The following is a 20,877-nucleotide window of genomic DNA, read 5'->3' on the forward strand; positions in this document are numbered from 1 at the left end:
TTCACTGCATATGATTGCGAATGTTACTTGAAATCTATTTCTCTGTCTTCTCGCTTAAGTACGTGGTATTTGGCGTGTGTTCGTCGAAATAAAGAAACACGAAGTCATCAAACCGGAGATGACTGGGATTAAATCTCGGTAATTTGTCATGATAAGCAAAATGCACAACTGGGATCAGCCGTGATGCGTTTGCTTTGCAGACCAGCGTTCACGGCACACTCGTATATAAATCGTAGTACGCCAGGTCTTTTGAAGGTGCCATACCGAAATGCACGAATGGGAATGCTTGGTGACCGGCTGAGTAGGTATTACGCTTTGAACAGCCCTTGCGTACAAGATCTGCATGAGGCGTTGGGCCTATACCAGTTTAAACCAGCTTGGACCGGCTTTGTAAGTATTTCCGCGTGGGAATATGCGCCAGCACGTGAGGCGCGAGATGGCCCCTTTCCTACTTGAAATTTTAACGTCAAATCAACATATTTTGTCAAAAAAATGATTAAAATAGTTGCATTGTAGAGTGTTTCAGGATTTAGGGAACGAAATTCTATTATATGTAGTTTTGCCTATGCCAACATAAATACTTGATTTCATAATCTATGTAAGTGTATACCATGCTGTCTTTTGGAATTTCTAATAATGTTTTTTTTTTCTTAAAAGCCCGAACCAGGCTTGCGCGAAACGCACGTTGAAAACCACTGCAGTTTATTGACTTTCTCCCTCAACATCATTATAGAGTCTTCTAAAACCTGGCAAGTTTAAACTCTGCCGGGTTTGAGTCGTAAAAGTAAAAAAACCTGATAGGAAACAGTTTTATTTTGTTTTTGTTTTTTTCAAATCAAGTTACTAAACTGACACTTTATGTTTACACACACCTAATTATGGTTTTGTATTGGCAAACAGTGTGAAGATAAGCCTCCTTGCTATGTTTGGGGCAATCGTTTCCGGGTTTCTACTGGAAAACTTTTGAACGGGCAAGGTTCATCACCTATACATGAAGTCAACTTGTTATATTTTTCTTTATTAGTCGACAACAATCATTGCGTTTACCCGAAAATAAAAAAAAAACTTGTAGGAGGGTCACGAGAATAGCCTTATTCAGGGTCACCAAAAAATACTTATAAACGACTGGCTTTATCCAATGTCAAAAGTAGTAGGTTCGCGTTCGTACTAAAAACTCCCAATAGGTGGTCGCAACGTGAAAAAAATTTTGACGCCCTTCGTTGTTTTATCACAAATGCCCATGGAACATCTGCAATACTGGTAAGGCGTTAGGATGTGAAAGCAAACTAAACATAAAAATGAATCATTCGGGTTTTTGTTGGAAAGATGGCAGGTAAAGTAGGACTTCCTTACGATTCTGATTCTAACGCGCACTAGACTGTGTGACTGTGTGACTGTTATGACTGGTACAGGAATAAACTATTACATCACTGTTGTGGCAACGTTTGGTTTTTATAATCTTAGAATTTGTAAATGTTTGGTTGTTGCAATGCGGTTGACTTACAGAAATAAGGAACAGAAAGTCCGAAACATCAATCATTTCTACACTAGCCAATGCGGCCGATCTCTCGTCACCAGTTGCACTGATGAGACCTTATAGGTCGAAACAGTGTGCACTGACCGCAGCTTGTCATCAATCATTTCGTTGCACTTGCTTATATTACACTATTCTTTAATACGCATTCGTCGGTGTGATTTGTAGTGGAATAAAATTTTACACTAATCTTGTGGCATATATGCGCTCTAACCTTAGGTTTTGTCCATATACCGTAATTGCTGTGTGAAACAGGGAATAACGATAAGGAAACATCAATCATTTAATTGGTTTCGTACTTAACCAATTAAGCCAGCACTTCTGGGTATGTAACAATATACATAAGGCAATAAATTACCAAGGGGTTTTACAGTAGCAGCTACAAAACTGAAGTACCAATGAACACAATGTGATTTGCTTCCTCGTGTGTGAAACAATCGGAGAAATGGATGATTAATGGCTCGTTTTCCGCGTTTCGGATGGAGCGCATAAATATTGCAGTTTGGAAAACTGCGGTGTTAGTTTGTCTAGACCAGTGGTTCGGCAACCTTTTAGGCGAAGTGTGCCAATTTACTTGTTATTTCCTTGTGGTAATGGCTTTGCGTGCCAACGTTTTTTCCAAATAATAAGGGTTCGTGCCAGCAGATATCAATAATAAAGAGAAAGCAGAGTGTTTGGGCATGTGAGACTGAATTTAAGACAAAGACATGATAAAAACTATAAACAAGCAGTGTAAGAGGTTAAATTGATACTTCAATATAAACATGCAAATGGGTTGGCGTGCCATGAAAACCATCTGTTGTGCCAACCTTAGCACGTGTTCTAGGGATTGCCGACCCATGGTCTAGACCAGGGGCGGGCAACATACGGCCCGCGGACCGGATCCGGCCCGCGACGGGATTTTGAGCGGCCCGCAGACAGTTTCAGGTCTTACATGATAATGTGGTCCGCGTCCACAGTCTGCCGCAATCCCCCGCTACTTGCTTACTGCGTCAAATTATAGTTGTAACGGACAGTCATGCTCCCCAACAACAAAAACACTTTCCCGCCGTTGTTACCATTGCACCATACGTCCATTGTTACGACATAACTGCCAACCATGTGTGTGGCCTGCTTTCACGGTTTCCTTGTGGCCTGCTTTCACGGTTTCCTTGTTTCCTTGTTTCCAAACGTGTAGCCTAGTTAGTGTTTCAGCAGTGTCTTAGTCTGTGGTGTATAGAATTAAATTTACTGTGGTGAATAGTTTTATGTTATATCAGTTAGATTGTTTGGACTGTATTGTATTTGTGATGTTCTTGAATGTATTTGGTTTAGGTGGTCAAAAATCCGTTTTAAATCACTGGATAAATATGCGATTAATGTAGCGATTCAGGAATCCGGCCCGCCAGGTACTTCATTTTTCCATATCAGGCCCGCCGACTGGAGAAGTTGCCCGTCCCTGGTTTAACAGCTAGTAGCAGAACGGTTCCAGCTTTCATTGCTTATTATTATCATCAACAATCCTATCGCCTTCGTTTTTTAGGCAATGCGATAAAGTGCTACTCCTGCACCTACAACTCTGCTCTCAGCTCTGGAACTGACTGCCACACTGCACCGGTTCCTTCAAAGCATCTCATAGATTGTCCATTTATTATAAGCTCATGCAGCAAAGCGGTTACTGACATAGGAGGTAAAACAGTCCGTGTGAAGGTGTTGTGCATGTTTGCAAGCGAAATGCTTTACTTTGATCGAGGGCTAATTGTTGATCAACACGTTAACTGTTTATTAGTGTTAATTTTCCAATATAGCGTAACTTGGACTTTGATTGTCACAAAAACTGTTTAAAACTAATTTTAACGTTTCGGAAATATACAGAAGTTAAGCTAAAAACAATAAATTATTTCACCCTTATCGAAGGCAATAACGGTGCAACTTTGAAGTTTCGACAACATTTAAACTGTTTATCAGTGGTTAACTTCTAAAATAGCGTTTTTATAAACGGTAACTTGGACTTTGTCACATAAACAGTGTAAAACTAATTTAATGTTCCAGAAATCAAAAATATACAGGAGTTAAGCTACATAGCGTTTGGGTGCAATCCTAATATTTTTAAACACAGAAGATTTAAATTGTTAAGCGACCACAGACTTTATTTTTTTAATCCACAGGTTCTACCACTGTAGTACGTAGTTGCGGAGTTCCAGTCAGCGGTTGTATTGGCAACACTTGCACATACTCGTGCAAAACTGGTGAGTCTATATCATTTGTTTCGCTAACCTCCAACGACGTGAAGTGACTCATATAAGTTGCTGGTGGCCTTACCACGAATTCTCGATATATGACGCAACAGAACTGCAATATGCCAAACTGTGAAATTCTGATCTCAGTCCAGTTGGTAGAGCGAGGGTCCCGGAAAGACTTCTGTAGTGGGTTCGAATCCCACCACAGGCTGGATTTTTCTTGCCTGTGCTTTGCCATATGGGAATGCTTGGGGGACCGGCTGATTCGGTATAACGCATTTAATGAGCCTGGCGTACTATGATTTATCGATGAGTGTGCCGCGATCGCTGGTCTGCATCGACGCTTCAGGGCTGATCCCAGTATGAATATATGCATCTCATAATCTTCAGTTAAATTTGTGCCAAAACCTGAAACTTTAGTGTATTTTGAGGCAAAATTGCTGTGAAAAAATCGATCAATTCTCCCAAACACAAACTCATAAAACCATCACAAGTAAACAAACTAACACAATCGAGTAATATATCTTGAAATCAACACTTTTGGCGCGTTTAAATGTAAACATATTTAAAGTAAACATATCAGCGAATTCACGTCGCCATGTTTAACAAAAAACATATGTTAAACATGGCGATGTGAATTCGCTGATATGCTTACATTAAACAAACCGTTTTTGTGTTTTTGTAGATGGATGCAACGGCTCAAACAGTGTGAAGATAAGCATCCTCGTTATGATTGGAGCAATCGTTTCCGGGTTTCTACTGGCAAACTTTTGAACGGACAAAGTTCACCACCTTGATACCATGTTCCAGTATAACGATGTGTTGCATTTCTAGACGTGTTTTTATTATTTTTAAACATCGCTTTGCTATAACTTATGGCGTGCCTGACTATATTTAGCACAAAACCAATAAATGTCGACGTAAAAAAAATGTTGAAGCGTTTTGTTATTTTGAAACTTTGGGTTCAACATTCAAGCGTATTACGACGCCAAAGATTTAAAACAAAAACATAAGAATTTTTATGCGCAGTTGTAAAAACAAATTGTTGGAAGTCACTAAGTAGTATTTTGCCAGCCAAATGCGACCCGCATTGCTAAATAAGTACCAGCTCTAAAACAAATTTGAGTTATATTTAATAACTTCATTTGAAGCAACAACAGAAGTTGTTGCCAATCTGGGGCTTTACCTTGGTACTTCCCCCTTTATCGGCTGAAATCTGGGCTGCATTATTACGCCACCAATATTTGATTCGACATTAATTGTCACAATCACGTCACATTCAAACCAGAGTTGCAAGCGGGCCCGAAATCTGAGCCCGAACCCGGCCCGAACCCGAAACGTTTTTGCAAATCCCGTTTAGGCCCGAAATTTTGATTGACAGGCCTATTCAAGAAAACCTTGCAGCAAAGTATGAGAAAGAAAAAAAGTGAGAAGACAACAAACACAATGAACATCGTTGACAATGGGGTAAACAATACGTTTTAGAGGAGGGTGGGCATTAGGTCAAAGCCAGAGAATTGTTACTTAACTGAGTGATTTTGTTTAAAAAACAATGGCGGACACGGAACGTAAAGTCAGGCCCGTTTTAAGCCCGTTTTCTCACAAATACCTAAGCCCGAACCCGGCCCGAAAAGCCCGGCCCGACTTGCAACTCACGTGATTTATTTCATGTTTAGTTAAATACGATACACACGTGTTAGCCACTCACCTGTTTTGCAGTAATAGGTGCCGCTACAACCATCTTCTCCTGTTCCACAACCACGAATTATGTTGATTGTTTTTCAACCAAAACATAGTGTTGGTTGAACACGATGTTTTAAACAGGACTCCATTATTTCCCAGATGGGCATATGTGAATGTGCTTAAGGACAGGGTGGTGCAACCCTGGCAAGCGAGCCGCATGTGGCCCCCGGTAGCATTTGCACGGCTCGGGAACACTTTCTGCATACAATCATCCAGTTGCCTATAGTTGGAATAGTCCTCAATAAGATGCTAATTATTAAATTGGATTGGTCAACTTGGAAGCGCGATTGAAAATCAAGGGTTCAGGGTGCAGTGTGCTTACCTAATAAAGGTGGCAAGAGATGAACTTGGCGAACCTTGCAGGCGTTGTTAAAGTTTGTGAGTTTTAATTTTTCTGTAAATTTCTCAAAATATCTTCTTCCCAGTTGTGTACATTGGTGAGTGTTGGTTTGTCGAATCTGCAAAGAACAAAAAGTATATGAGTTTAAATGTAAGAAGTAAAACTGCGTTACATCGGTGTTTCCCATAAATTTTAAGTGGCGTCAAACTGTCTATGTTTTTGTTTGCGGCGCACTTTAGATATAAACCACAAAAAATGCTTGCCACCTAAAAATTGATAATTACAATTGATAACTTTGGTAACAATAAGGTTCGTAACTACCATGGTGCATTTCAAATGATAGTTGCACGTCAAAATGTGTTTCACCACAAAAATATAAATCTCCCCTTCACATCCACACACACTAGTGCACCGCAGTGGTTTCAAAATTGTTGTATTCGACACCATAACATGTGACCTTACAATATGAAATGACAAAAACTCATAATTATTTCTTAATATTTGCGGATCTCACAAAGCAAAAACACAAATTTATAGAAAAAATTTATTTCACTGCATATGATTGCGAATGTTACTTGAAATCTATTTCTCTGTCTTCTCGCTTAAGTACGTGGTATTTGGCGTGTGTTCGTCGAAATAAAGAAACACGAAGTCATCAAACCGGAGATGACTGGGATTAAATCTCGGTAATTTGTCATGATAAGCAAAATGCACAACTGGGATCAGCCGTGATGCGTTTGCTTTGCAGACCAGCGTTCACGGCACACTCATATATAAATCGTAGCACGTCAGGTCTTTTGAAGGTGATATACCGAAATGCACAAATGGGAATGCTTGGTGACCGGCTGAGTTGGTATTACGCTTTGAAAAGCCTTTGTACAAGATCTGCAAGAGACGTTGGGCCTATACCAGTTTAAACCAGTTTGGACCGGCTTTTCAAGTATTTCCGCGTGGGCATGTGCGCCAGCACGTGAGGCACGAGATGGCACTTTACCCACTTGAAAAACGTCAAATCAACGCATTTTGTCAAAAAAAAAATGAATAAAATAGTTGGGTGTAGAGTGTTTCAGGATTTAGGGAACGAAATTCTATTATATGTAGTTTTGCCTATGCCAACATAAATACTTGATTTCATAATCTTTGTAAGTATATACCATGCTGTCTTTTGAAATTTCTAAAAATGTTTTTTTTTCTCAAAGCCTGAACCAGGCTTGCGCGAAACGCAGGTTGAAAACCCCTGTTGACTCTCCCTCAACATCATTATAAAGTTGAATTGTGGCGCATCGCGATAAACGGTTACACGCCCCTGTGTTCACACAGTTATGGGAACTTTCTTTATTTGTCTCGACTCGTTGAGTCAATTTGTGTTTAGCAACATAAACTTGATATATATGTTTACAAATCTAAAATAAAGGAATTAAAACCCAACAAATTTCAAGTTATCTGGCAGTTATATTTTTTCATTAATTACTTGTTGGTTAAGTGCTTCTAGTTCCAAAGGTTGGCCAAACCTGAGTTAAAACAATCACCAAGCCGGAAACAGCTGCGCAGAAGCAGAACGCTAAGATGCGAAGGTGGAGGGCGTAAACAGTAGATTGAAATACGCTGCAGCTTTTAACCGTATTGTCAGCGCAAACCGGTAAAAAAACGCTTAGTAGCAACAGTCGCCGGCGCCGACGTAAGAACAGAAACAACAAAGAATGTGCGTCTGGGTCAGTTAAAATGGCAGCATACAGTTTATTTAATAAGTGTTAGTTAGCTCAACAAGCAGATTAACATTAAAATGTTATTTATTAAAAGGCTTTGTTAAAGATTTTAGTAACAAATAAAAATGAATGTCAAGATATTACTCTTACTCGCAGTTTTGTCTGTGGGAGGTAAGTGTGCTTGTGTCCAACCTGTTTTGCGCTTGTTTGAAACCAAAAACTGGCATGTGTAGTTGTTTGAAGCAAGTTCGATTAGCTTCGATTGCATAGTTTCATTGTTCCAACGGAGCTTAAGCTTAGTTGCATCTAAAACAAACAGATCGTATTTTCAGGTCATGCGATAAGATGTTATTCCTGTACATACAACGAGGCTGCCAATAACACAGTGGAATGCAAGACTGCACCGGTTCCGTCAAAGTATCTGAAAGAGTGCGCTTCCAGCACTGAATCATGCAGCAAAAAGGTTACTGGTCTATCAGGTGAGTCAACCCAAACCAATGTGTTTCGCTCAAAAGCTTTGAACATTTTAGCATAAAACCATAAAAATCTTTGCAAGTAGGAATAATATTTGTTACTTTTTTCATTTTAAGTTTAAGTCGTCACAAAAAGCTTTCATTAAGCTATCTATTTAGCCTTGTAACAAACATATTGCATTAAAAGCAATAAAAAAGTGTAACCTTAGTTCAGTTATGTGTTTGAATTCAATAATGTTTTAGGCGTGCGAACAAACAACGTTTTTTTTTGTGTTTGAAAGGCCTAAAAGAACATTCATATTTGTGTTAAACAGGAACAACCAACATAGTGCGTGGTTGTGGAACAGGAAAAGACGGTTGTAGCGGTAACACCTGCACATATTACTGCAATACAGGTAAGTTGTAAACATGTGTTTCGCATTTAACTAAACATGAAATAAATCATATTTTTTTAATGTGACGTGATTGTGACAAATAATGTCGAATCAAATATTGCTGACGTAATAATGCAGCGTTAGATTTGAGTGGATAAAAGGGGAAGTACCAAGGTAAAACCCCTAATTGACAACATTAATTTTTTGCTTCTTCAAATCAAGTTACTAAACTGATACGTTATGTTCACACATACCTAATCATATATTTGTGTTTTCAGAGGCTTGTAACAGCTCAAACAGCTTGAAGATAAGTGTCCTCACTATGATTGGAGCAGTTGTTTCTGGACTTTTACCGACAAAGTTTTAAACGAACAAAGTCCCCAACTTTTATCGTATCATAATCAATTTGTTTTTACATGTACGCCCTGGAATAAAGCGCTTTGCGTATAACCTAGATCAGTGTTTCTTAACCTTTTTAGCGCCTGTACCCTTTGAGCTTTCATGAAATTTTCTCGTACCCCCTGTTTACAATGGTCGACGGAAGTAAATAAAATTATACTAATAGGAGTTAAAATCAGTGCATTTATAACTAATGTGTTGAATGCATACATCAAAACAGTCTTGTAAGTTCAACAATATATACAGCACACCAACAATCAGTCAATTTAAATCAGTCAAAAACAAAAAACAAAGTAACTTGTCACGTTGTCACGCATTTTTGACAAATATGCCTAAATAGCCTATAATTTCACACTGCATGTCGTACCCCCTGCTTTGGTGCTTCGTACCCCCAAGGGGTACATGTACCCCTGGTTAAGAACCCCTGACCTAGATTGTAAGTTTGCCCGAACCCAAAATATACCAAACCAAACCCGATTTTTTTTCTTGAAAGGACCGAACCAGGTTGCAAGGTTGGTAAAATTTCGGCACAAATGAGGCTAAGTGTGAAGCCGGGATCATACCCGTTATTTTAAGACAAATTTAAGACAAATCCTACTTCCAATTTGGATTAGATGTACACTGAATATATTCTCGATTTCCTTCAAAAATATTTGATCGAATCCGTCAACAAATATCCTGTTGATATATTGATTTGCATTCTTCAGAAAAACACGTTTCGTTTCACATTTGTTGTGCACAATCTGCTGTTATGCTCACGGGCTGGTGGCCTTCAACCGTTCAGGCCAGTTTTGAAAAGATAACTTCACAGTTTATGACATCACATACAAGACTATATAAAATTGTGACAAACAATCGCCTTCTTATAAGTGTAGTGGTCTCCCAAGAAATCGTTTTGCCAGTTTGGACACTGATGCCCCATACCAATTGTTAAGTATTTCATACATAAATGTACACAACCGAAGTGTATGCAATAATCAAAAGCGTACCGAGGTTCACATCAGAGTTATAAACATACCTGAAATTGAAGCCCGAACCCGGACCCAACCCGGCCCGAACCCGAATCGTTTTTGAAAAGCCCGTTTAGGCCCGAAAGTTTGATTGACAGGCCCATGCATTGAAGCATCAGGAAAGACCAAGACAACAAACACAATAGACATTTGGTTTCGACACAAAAAAGTAAAGTCAGGCCCGAATCAAACCCGAAAAACCCAGCCCGACTTACAACTCTGCACTGTAAACCAATTTGGGTAAATCGAGCGAGAGAACTTTGGGTACAGCAGCAATATACCCAAATATTTTGGGTAAACTGTTTTGTTGCCCAATGGTTTATACCCAAATTTAAGTTACCCAAACGTTTTTACCCTACTTTATTGGGTAAAAAATTCTTTACCCAAATTCGTTTGGGTAAAATGGCATGGATACTCTACCCAAAAAAATTGGGTTGTTTGGGGAAAATGTTGGTGTTGGTACTGTAGCCACAATATTGAGGTTTTTTAATTCAACTAACTCTTTTCTTTTAGTGTTTGTGCTTTTTTTCAAATTGAACTGTTTTTCCGAACACTTAACGTGTTTAAAACACTTTTAGCTTGGTTTAATCTAAACTACGACCGGTTATTGGAAAATAATACCAATCGAAATTTTTTCGAAAGATCGAAAATAAAAATAATAAGAACAAACAAAAAAATCCCACGCTAAATCGCCCGCCCACAGGGCTTAAAATTGCGTCATGCTTGGCTGACCGCCTGCGCTCAACTGCCAAACAAAAAGTGCGGGAATCTTAACTCCCTTTAGTCCCTTGGGCTTTGCTGTTTTGCCCGTTCCTGCTTGAAAGTGCCTAAACTAGCCCTATAGAGACTAGAGCAGGGGTTCCCAACCGGTGGTACGCGTACCACTAGTGGTACGCGAAGGTTTTTCAAGTGGTACGCGAGTAGCTTCCGTTTTTTCACAAAAACCTGGATTCACAACTTTATATTTTGTTTATCTGGTTTTGTTTACAATTTTTTTCCTGATCCCTATTGTTACTGTTACGTAACTATTCCTGTTGTTTCGTATCATTACGATCTTCAAAATACAGGTCATGTCAATTTTTAACAAGAAGCACAGTTGCTTTGAAAAGCCGTGCAACGCTGTGGGACAGTGGGCGTTAATTTTGTCAAATGATTGCTCTTGATAGATATCATCTACTGTTTTATAGCTTAAGCTACAAATAGCGTTTGATTCGATCAAATTAGTTGTTCTGCAAGAAGTGGTACGCGTGGCAGTACAGAGCGTCCAAGTGGTACGAGATCGTAAAAAGGTTGGGAACCCCTGGACTAGAGAGATTGGTGCTATACTGCTGTAGAAAGTAGTGCGAAGGTTGATGGAGGAATTCAAGGTTTGACCGATTTTGTCGAAACTGTTCTTGGTGACTTGGACGTCGCACAGAAAGAGATTGATACTTGGAAGTAAGTTTCATATTAATTATTAATGACGTTTATGGTTGAAATAATAGCCCTATGTTTTGTTAAATTTTGCGTATGGGATAGCATATTATGGTTTGTATTTGTCTAGATTTGGTAATTTACTATGTTGCTATTGTTTGTTTGCTGGTAATATTTAAATATTCAGGCAAACACAACAAGGTTCGAGAGAAGCATTGGGTGATCGTCAGCAACCCATCTTGGTTGCACATGGAGATATTTCTTTTGCTTAAAAAATAACCTTGTTTTCTGAGCAAAACCCTGTATTGAGAGTGAATGGTATCATCAAAGGCATCACAGCCTTATTTTCATTGTACTGTGTACTTTACTATGAACACTGTCTGCATGTTGATAAAGTTTTACAATTTTTGCAAGTATCATTTTGATATTCCAGACTAGTCAATGTATGAATAATTGTGTTGTATGTTGTAATTAGTTTTTTCGTTATGTTTTTTCTTCTGTAGCATGTTTGGGAAAAAAGTGTGTTTCTTCTAACAATAAAACATGAAATCTGTATGATTTTTGTGTGAAAAAACGTTCAATCAATTTTGGGCATAGTGTGTAAAAACCCAAAATAATAACCACAGATAATTAGGTAAATTCGAATTATACCCAAAAATTGTTGGGTAATTCAATAGGGTAAAACCGTATTTTACCCAACCAATTTTGGGTTTAAACTACCCAAAAAAAATTTGGGTTTCCCCACCAAGATACCCAACGTTTTTGGGTTATTTTTACCCAAATTGGTTTACAGTGTGGTCCACATCTAATTGCTGAAAGGTCCGGATACCATTTGATGAGTAGCCCTTGGACAGACGAACAATTCACTGTAATATAACCGACCCCGGTCGTTCGTACTAATACATTGTATGTGGTTTCATTTTCCTGTTTCAACCAGGTTAGGAAATGCTTCAGCGCAAACATCACCATCTCTTCTGACAGGTTTAGTTTATGCAGTGAGCCGAATATTTACCGTCAAGTGCTGATGGGGAAAGGTTTTAGTCCGTTGTGCTTATATTTGGCAGGTTTTCAATGGCAAGCGTTTCACTCAGTTTATAGAAACTTTCTTTGTCAATAAATAAATGTTGGTAAATTCAAACCAAGCATATCATTGCAGAAGTTGATGATATGCTAAAACAAATCACACCATTGTGCAAATTGGTCAATAGAAAACATCTCATACAACTATACTTTGGCATCTTGTTATTGGTAACGACTTGATGGCACAAAGTTGCGTGTTGTATGCCTGTCTGTTTACCTAATAACGTGGCATGGAATGAACTTGGCGAATCTTGCAGGCGTTGTTAAGATCTGTGAGTTTCAAGTTTTGTGTAAATTTCTCAAAATATCTTCGTCCCAGTTGTGTGCATTAGTGAGTGTTGGTTTGTATAATCTGCAAAGAACAAAAAGCACATGAGTTTAAAATGTAAGAAGTAGAACTGCGTTACATCAGTGTTTCCTATAACTTTTTAGAAGCGGTTGTTTTTGTTTGCGGCGCACTTTGGATATAAACCACAAAAAATGCTCGCCACCTTGATATTGATCATTATAATCGATAAGCCTACTTTGATAAGTTGGGGTTCGTAACTACCAAGCAGTGCGGGGATTCAAACTTTTTGTCAGCCGGTTCTGTTACAAAAGTCATATTTTTCAGCCGGTTCTGTCACAAAAGTCATATTTTTCAGCCGGTTCTATCACAAAAGTCATATTTTTCAGCCGGTTCTGTTACAAAAAGTCCATTGACGGTAACCAGTAATGCTAACTGGTTCGCTGATCTCACAAAATTTAGGGAGACGGTTCCATAGAACTGGTGCGAACCGGCTAAATCCCACCACTGCTACCAAGGTACATTTCAAATGATAGTTGCACGTCATTAAACAATGGTTCACCACAAAAATATACTTCCAATACACCCCCCCCCCCCCCCCACACACACACACATTAATGCGCCGCACTGGTTTCAAAATTATTGTGTTCGCCACCAAGCATGCGCCTTTACCATGTGAAATGTGGGTGGCTGTTTTGCATAGCGCGGTTTTGAAGAGGTTGAACAATAGGAAACACGTCAGTTTGTCAAATTGTTCGACAACATACTGAGCAGAATTAAGCTTCATGATCAGGATTTGTAACATATTACCCGCGCAACAGGCATCAACAAATAACAAGCGGAAGAAAGACATTTAACAGGCGATAGTGACAAAATTATGGGAAAGATTGTGCCAAAGTATGTTGCTGACATCAAAAAATAAAGAAATCAGTGGAAACCGAAAGGTTGCGGTAATGTATAAAAATCACGTGACGTAGTTTCGCTTGGCTTGCCAGAGGGTGTAATGTAGAGACGACAGAGAAACTTTTAAACGAACCAAGTCCACAACTTTTATGCATCATAACCATTTGTTTTTTTACATGAGCGCCAGGGATTAGAACGCTTTCCATATAACCAAGAATGTAAGCTCGCCGGAACCAGAAACTGAACCAACCTGGACCCGTATTTTTGCGTGCCAGTGATATGTGCCAGTGTGCTTAACTAACGAAGGTTGAGTGGAATGAACTTGCCAAATCTTGCAGGCGTTGTTAAGATTTGTGAGTCCCAATTTTTGTGTGAAGTTAATGAAATATCTTCGCCCAAGCTGTGTACATTGGTGAGCGTTCGTTTGTGTAATCTGCAAAAAACAAAAAGCACAAATGTAAGAATTAAAACTGTGTCACATCAGTGTTTCCCATAACTTTTTAGTGGCTTCAAACTTTGCCACCAAGCATGTGACCTTATAATGTTAAATGTGCGCGACTGTTTTGCATACCCAGTCAGAAAAACTATCTCCCGCCATCCATGACTTTTCCCCCGAAATGGAAACCCGGGGAAAAAGTAGGATGAAAAGTTGATACTGAGCCAATGATATCAGGAACTTATATCTACCTAACTTGCCATGAAACTTGACACCGGACCACAGATAAATCATAGATAACACAAGTAGCTCCCTAAGCCAGGAATTAAACCAGCAACTTCTTGAGCACTGGGCAATTGGGAAAATGGCAACATGCCAAAATATTTACCAGAATAATACAGCACAAAATTATTTTCACACAGACCTAATTATAGTTTTGTATTCTGCAGACCTCTGCAACAGCTCAAACAGTGTGAAGATAAGCATCCTCGCTATGGAGCAATCGTTTCCGGGTTTCTACTGGCAAACTTTTGAACGGGCAAGGTCCATCACCTATACATTAAGTCAACTTGTTATATTTTTCTTTATTAGTCGACAACAATTATTGCGTTTACCCGAAAATAAAATAATAAAAACTTGTAAGAGGCTCACGAGAATAGCCTTATTCAGTGTCACAAAAAAATACTTATAAACGACTGGCTTTATCCAATGCCAAAAGTAACAGGTTCGCGTTTGTACTAAAAACTCCCAAAAGGTGGTCGCAACGTGAAAAAAATTTTGACGCCCTTCGTTGTTTTATCACAAATGTCCATGCAACATCTGCAATACTGGTAAGGCGTTAGGATGTGAAAGCAAACTAAACATAAAAATGAATCATTCGGGTTTTTGTTGGAAAGATTGGGTTCTGGCAGGTAAAGTAGGACTTGTTTACGATTCTGATTCTAACGCGCACTAGACTGTGTGACTGTTATGACTGGTACAGGAATAAACTATTACATCACTGTTGTGGCAACGTTTGGTTTTTATAATCTTAGAATTTGTAAATGTTTGGTTGTTGCACTACGGTTGACTTACAGAAATAAGGAACAGAAATTCCGAAACATCAATCATTTCGTTGTACTCACTTGTTACCCTATTCTCGTCGGTGTGATTTGTAGTGGAATAAAATTTCACATTAATCTTGTGGCATATATGCGCTCTAACCTTAGGTTTTGTCCATATACCGTAATTGCTGTGTGAAACAGGGAATAGCGATAAGGAAACATCAATCATTTAATTGGTTTCGTACTTAACCAATTAAGCCAGCACTTCTGGGTATGTAACAATATACATAAGGCAATAAATTACCAAGGGGTTTTACAGTAGCAGCTACAAAACTGAAGTACCAATAAACACGATGTGATTTGCTTCCTCGTGTGTGAAACAATCGGAGAAATGGATGATTAATGGCTCGTTTTCCGCGTTTCGGATGGAGCGCATAAATATTGCAGTTTGGAAAACTGCGGTGTTAGTTTGTCTAGACCAGTGGTTCGGCAACCTTTTAGGCGAAGTGTGCCAATTTACTTGTTATTTCCTTGTTGTAATGGCTTTGCGTGCCAACGTTTTTTCCAAATAATAAGGGTTCGTGCCAGCAGATATCAATAATAAAGAGAAAGCAGAGTGTTTGGGCATGTGAGACTGAATTTAAGACAAAGACATGATAAAAACTATAAACAAGCAGTGTAAGAGGTTAAATTGATACTTCAATATAAACATGCAAATGGGTTGGCGTGCCATGAAAACCATCTGTTGTGCCAACCTTAGCACGTGTTCTAGGGATTGCCGACCCATGGTCTAGACCAGGGGCGGGCAACATACGGCCCGCGGACCGGATCCGGCCCGCGACGGGATTTTGAGCGGCCCGCGACGGGATTTTGAGCGGCCCGCAGACAGTTTCAGGTCTTACATGATAATGTGGTCCGCGGCCACAGTCTGCCGCAATCCCCCGCTACTTGCTTACTGCGTCAAATTATAGTTGTAACGGACAGTCATGCTCCCCAATAACAAAAACACTTTCCCGCCGTTGTTACCATTGCACCATACGTCCATTGTTACGACATAACTGCCAACCATGTGTGTGGCCTGCTTTCACGGTTTCCTTTGTTTCCAAACGTGTAGCCTAGTTAGTGTTTCAGCAGTGTCTTAGTCTGTGGTGTATAGAATTAAATTTACTGTGGTGAATAGTTTTATGTTATATCAGTTCGATTGTTTGGACTGTATTGTATTTGTGATGTTCTTGAATGTATTTGGTTTAGGTGGTCAAAAATCCGTTTTAAATCACTGGATAAATATGCGATTAATGTCGATTCAGGAATCCGGCCCGCCAGGTACTTCATTTTTCCATATCAGGCCCGCCGACTGGAGAAGTTGCCCGCCCCTGGTTTAACAGCTAGTAGCAGAACGGTTCCAGCTTTCATTGCTTATTATTATCATCAACAATCCTATCGCCTTCGTTTTTTAGGCAATGCGATAAAGTGCTACTCCTGCACCTACAACTCTGCTCTCAGCTCTGGAACTGACTGCCACACTGCACCGGTTCCTTCAAAGCATCTCATAGATTGTCCATTTATTATAAGCTCATGCAGCAAAGCGGTTACTGACATAGGAGGTAAAACAGTCCGTGTGAAGGTGTTGTGCATGTTTGCAAGCGAAATGCTTTACTTTGATCGAGGGCTAATTGTTGATCAACACGTTAACTGTTTATTAGTGTTAATTTTCCAATATAGCGTAACTTGGACTTTGATTGTCACAAAAACTGTTTAAAACTAATTTTAACGTTTCGGAAATATACAGAAGTTAAGCTAAAAACAATAAATTATTTCACCCTTATCGAAGGCAATAACGGTGCAACTTTGAAGTTTCGACAACATTTAAACTGTTTATCAGTGGTTAACTTCTAAAATAGCGTTTTTATAAACGGTAACTTGGACTTTGTCACATAAACAGTGTAAAACTAATTTAATGTTCCAGAAATCAAAAATATACAGGAGTTAAGCTACATAGCGTTTGGGTGCAATCCTAATATTTTTAAACACAGAAGATTTAAATTGTTAAGCGACCACAGACTTTATTTTTTTAATCCACAGGTTCTACCACTGTAGTACGTAGTTGCGGAGTTCCAGTCAGCGGTTGTATTGGCAACACTTGCACATACTCGTGCAAAACTGGTGAGTCTATATCATTTGTTTCGCTAACCTCCAACGACGTGAAGTGACTCATATAAGTTGCTGGTGGCCTTACCACGAATTCTCGATATATGACGCAACAGAACTGCAATATGCCAAACTGTGAAATTCTGATCTCAGTCCAGTTGGTAGAGCGAGGGTCCCGGAAAGACTTCTGTAGTGGGTTCGAATCCCACCACAGGCTGGATTTTTCTTGCCTGTGCTTTGCCATATGGGAATGCTTGGGGGACCGGCTGATTCGGTATAACGCATTTAATGAGCCTGGCGTGCTATGATTTATCGATGAGTGTGCCGTGATCGCTGGTCTGCATCGACGCTTCAGGGCTGATCCCAGTATGAATATATGCATCTCATAATCTTCAGTTAAATTTGTGCCAAAACCTGAAACTTTAGTGTATTTTGAGGCAAAATTGCTGTGAGAAAATCGATCAATTCTCCCAAACACAAACTCATAAAACCATCACAAGTAAACAAACTAACACAATCGAGTAATATATCTTGAAATCAACACTTTTGGCGCGTTTAAATGTAAACATATTTAAAGTAAACATATCAGCGAATTCACATCGCCATGTTTAACAAAAAACATATGTTAAACATGGCGATGTGAATTCGCTGATATGCTTACATTAAACAAACCGTTTTTGTGTTTTTGTAGATGGATGCAACGGCTCAAACAGTGTGAAGATAAGCATCCTCGTTATGATTGGAGCAATCGTTTCCGGGTTTCTACTGGCAAACTTTTGAACGGACAAAGTTCACCACCTTGATACCATGTTCCAGTATAACGATGTGTTGCATTTCTAGACGTGTTTTTATTATTTTTAAACATCGCTTTGCTATAACTTATGGCGTGCCTGACTATATTTAGCACAAAACCAATAAATGTCGACGTAAAAAAAATGTTGAAGCGTTTTGTTATTTTGAAACTTTGGGTTCAACATTCAAGCGTATTACGACGCCAAAGATTTAAAACAAAAACATAAGAATTTTTATGCGCAGTTGTAAAAACAAATTGTTGGAAGTCACTAAGTAGTATTTTGCCAGCCAAATGCGACCCGCATTGCTAAATAAGTACCAGCTCTAAAACAAATTTGAGTTATATTTAATAACTTCATTTGAAGCAACAACAGAAGTTGTTGCCAATCTGGGGCTTTACCTTGGTACTTCCCCCTTTATCGGCTGAAATCTGGGGCTGCATTATTACGCCACCAATATTTGATTCGACATTAATTGTCACAATCACGTCACATTCAAACCAGAGTTGCAAGCGGGCCCGAAATCTGAGCCCGAACCCGGCCCGAACCCGAAACGTTTTTGCAAATCCCGTTTAGGCCCGAAATTTTGATTGACAGGCCTATTCAAGAAAACCTTGCAGCAAAGTATGAGAAAGAAAAAAAGTGAGAAGACAACAAACACAATGAACAGTAGTAGACAATGGAGTAAACAATACGTTTTGGAGGAGGGTGGGCATTAGGTCAAAGCCAGAGAATTGTTACTTAACTGAGTGATTTTGTTTAAAAAACAATGGCGGACACGGAACGTAAAGTCAGGCCCGTTTTAAGCCCGTTTTCTCACAAATACCTAAGCCCGAACCCGGCCCGAACCCGAACCCGGCCCGAAAAGCCCGGCCCGACTTGCAACTCACGTGATTTATTTCATGTTTAGTTAAATACGATACACACGTGTTAGCCACTCACCTGTTTTGCAGTAATAGGTGCCGCTACAACCATCTTCTCCTGTTCCACAACCACGAATTATGTTGATTGTTTTTCAACCAAAACATAGTGTTGGTTGAACACGATGTTTTAAACAGGACTCCATTATTTCCCAGATGGGCATATGTGAATGTGCTTAAGGACAGGGTGGTGCAACCCTGGCAAGCGAGCCGCATGTGGCCCCCGGTAGCATTTGCACGGCTCGGGAACACTTTCTGCATACAGTCATCCAGTGGCCTATAGTTGGAATAGTCCTCAATAAGATGCTAATTATTAAATTGGATTGGTCAACTTGGAAGCGCGATTGAAAATCAAGGGTTCAGGGTGCAGTGTGCTTACCTAATAAAGGTGGCAAGAGATGAACTTGGCGAACCTTGCAGGCGTTGTTAAAATTTGTGAGTTTTAATTTTTCTGTAAATTTTTCAAAATATCTTCTTCCCAGTTGTGTACATTGGTGAGTGTTGGTTTGTCGAATCTGCAAAGAACAAAAAGTATATGAGTTTAAATGTAAGAAGTAAAACTGCGTTACATCGGTGTTTCCCATAAATTTTAAGTGGCGTCAAACTGTCTATGTTTTTGTTTGCGGCGCACTTTAGATATAAACCACAAAAAATGCTTGCCACCTAAAAATTGATAATTACAATTGATAACTTTGGTAACAATAAGGTTCGTAACTACCATGGTGCATTTCAAATGATAGTTGCACGTCAAAATGTGTTTCACCACAAAAATATAAATCTCCCCTTCACATCCACACACACTAGTGCACCGCAGTGGTTTCAAAATTGTTGTATTCGACACCATAACATGTGACCTTACAATGTGAAATATGCGTGGTTGTTTTGCATAGCGCGGTTTTGAAGAGGTTGAACAATAGGAAATACGTCAGTCTGTCAAATTGTTTGACAACATGCCGAACAGCATCAAGCTTCATGATTATGATTTGTAACATTTCACCGGCGCAAGAGGCATTAAATAACACGGGAAAGCAGGAATTCAAACGGGCGCTGGTAAAAAATAATTATGGGAAGCATTGACATCAAAGAAAGAAGAAATCAGTGGAAAGATCAGATGACATATTTTCGATTCACGTGCCAGGGAGTGTCTGATTGTGACGAGTGAACCACTTCCGTCTGTGACACAATAGTGGTCGCAATGTCAGCTATATAACATGCTACTCGATCCAGCAGTGCAGGTGAATGCGGCGGTTTAACCTGAGTGGGTGGCAGTTTTGTTTCCAAAGTTTTGTTGTTGATGTTTTGTATTTAGATTTAAGGTGCTCTAAATTTTTGTGACAGTTAAGTTGTATTCGTGAGGTTATCAAGAAATTGAAATGTCACATATTTCGTTTAGTAACAACTTCTCTAATTAAGTCTTTTTCTATTAATAGCTTTTGCAAAATATTATTACAGACAACCACTGAAAATGATCAGCAAATTTTTGGTCCTATTTGCTGCCTTGTTTGTTGGGGGTGAGTATGTTTGTGATTCAAACTTAAGATTTAAAATAAGGATTCAGTCAAATTTCTAATACAAAAGCGACATAATATGGCATTTTCAAGGCCTTTGTGCCCTCTAAATCTTTAAATTTGGTGAAAATACACATTTTGATGTAAGGTTTTGCGACTGATATATTGTAAAGTTCTTAGCTTGTAGCAGAAACGTGCATTCTTTCATTGCTATTGCTGCCAGGCATAATAAAAAAGCTTATAAAGCTATTCTGGCAAATATATTTGTTATTCTTAAAAATATTTTTGCCAGAAGAGCTCTATAAACTTTTCATTGCTTATTATTACAATGCAACAATCGTGTCACCTTCGTTTTTAGGCCATGCGATCAAGTGTTACACCTGCAACTCGGTTCTCGGGTCTGGAACTGAGTGCAATACTGCACCGGTTCCTTCAAAGTATCTCATAGACTGCCCCCTCTGATACCTCATGCAACAAAGTGGTTACTAACTTAATAGGTAAAAATCTCACTGTTAAGTTGAAGTGCATTTCTGGAAACTAAACTATTTTAC

At 39.1% G+C, this 20,877-nt stretch overlaps 2 protein-coding genes and 2 long non-coding RNA genes across 4 annotated transcripts; all 4 read left to right on the forward strand.

Annotated features, from left to right (window-relative positions):
- The first annotated feature begins 2,661 nt into the window (after positions 1-2,661).
- LOC145203797 (uncharacterized) lies at positions 2,662-4,668 on the forward strand. The gene is made up of 3 exons (XR_013853398.1): positions 2,662-3,203; positions 3,682-3,762; positions 4,439-4,668. It is a non-coding gene; the product is annotated as an uncharacterized LOC145203797 (long non-coding RNA).
- A 2,948-nt stretch (positions 4,669-7,616) lies between these two features.
- Positions 7,617-8,834, forward strand: LOC145220969 (uncharacterized). Its single transcript, XM_080087993.1, has 4 exons — positions 7,617-7,713; positions 7,875-8,021; positions 8,330-8,410; positions 8,668-8,834. Exons 1-4 carry the CDS (start codon positions 7,668-7,670, stop codon positions 8,754-8,756), a joined length of 363 nt encoding a protein of 120 aa, XP_079944119.1. The 5' UTR covers positions 7,617-7,667; the 3' UTR covers positions 8,757-8,834.
- A 2,300-nt stretch (positions 8,835-11,134) lies between these two features.
- LOC145221006 (uncharacterized) lies at positions 11,135-11,769 on the forward strand. The gene is made up of 2 exons (XR_013858515.1): positions 11,135-11,235; positions 11,399-11,769. It is a non-coding gene; the product is annotated as an uncharacterized LOC145221006 (long non-coding RNA).
- Positions 11,770-15,612: 3,843 nt separating this feature from the next.
- Positions 15,613-18,028, forward strand: LOC145211986 (uncharacterized). The gene is made up of 4 exons (XM_080080074.1): positions 15,613-15,637; positions 16,156-16,563; positions 17,042-17,122; positions 17,799-18,028. Exons 1-4 carry the CDS (start codon positions 15,613-15,615, stop codon positions 17,885-17,887), a joined length of 603 nt encoding a protein of 200 aa, XP_079936200.1. The 3' UTR covers positions 17,888-18,028.
- Positions 18,029-20,877: the final 2,849 nt, after the last annotated feature.

Source organism: Phallusia mammillata, chromosome 1 (assembly GCF_965637545.1).
Source record: "Phallusia mammillata chromosome 1, kaPhaMamm4.hap1.1, whole genome shotgun sequence".
Lineage (NCBI taxonomy): Eukaryota > Metazoa > Chordata > Ascidiacea > Phlebobranchia > Ascidiidae > Phallusia > Phallusia mammillata.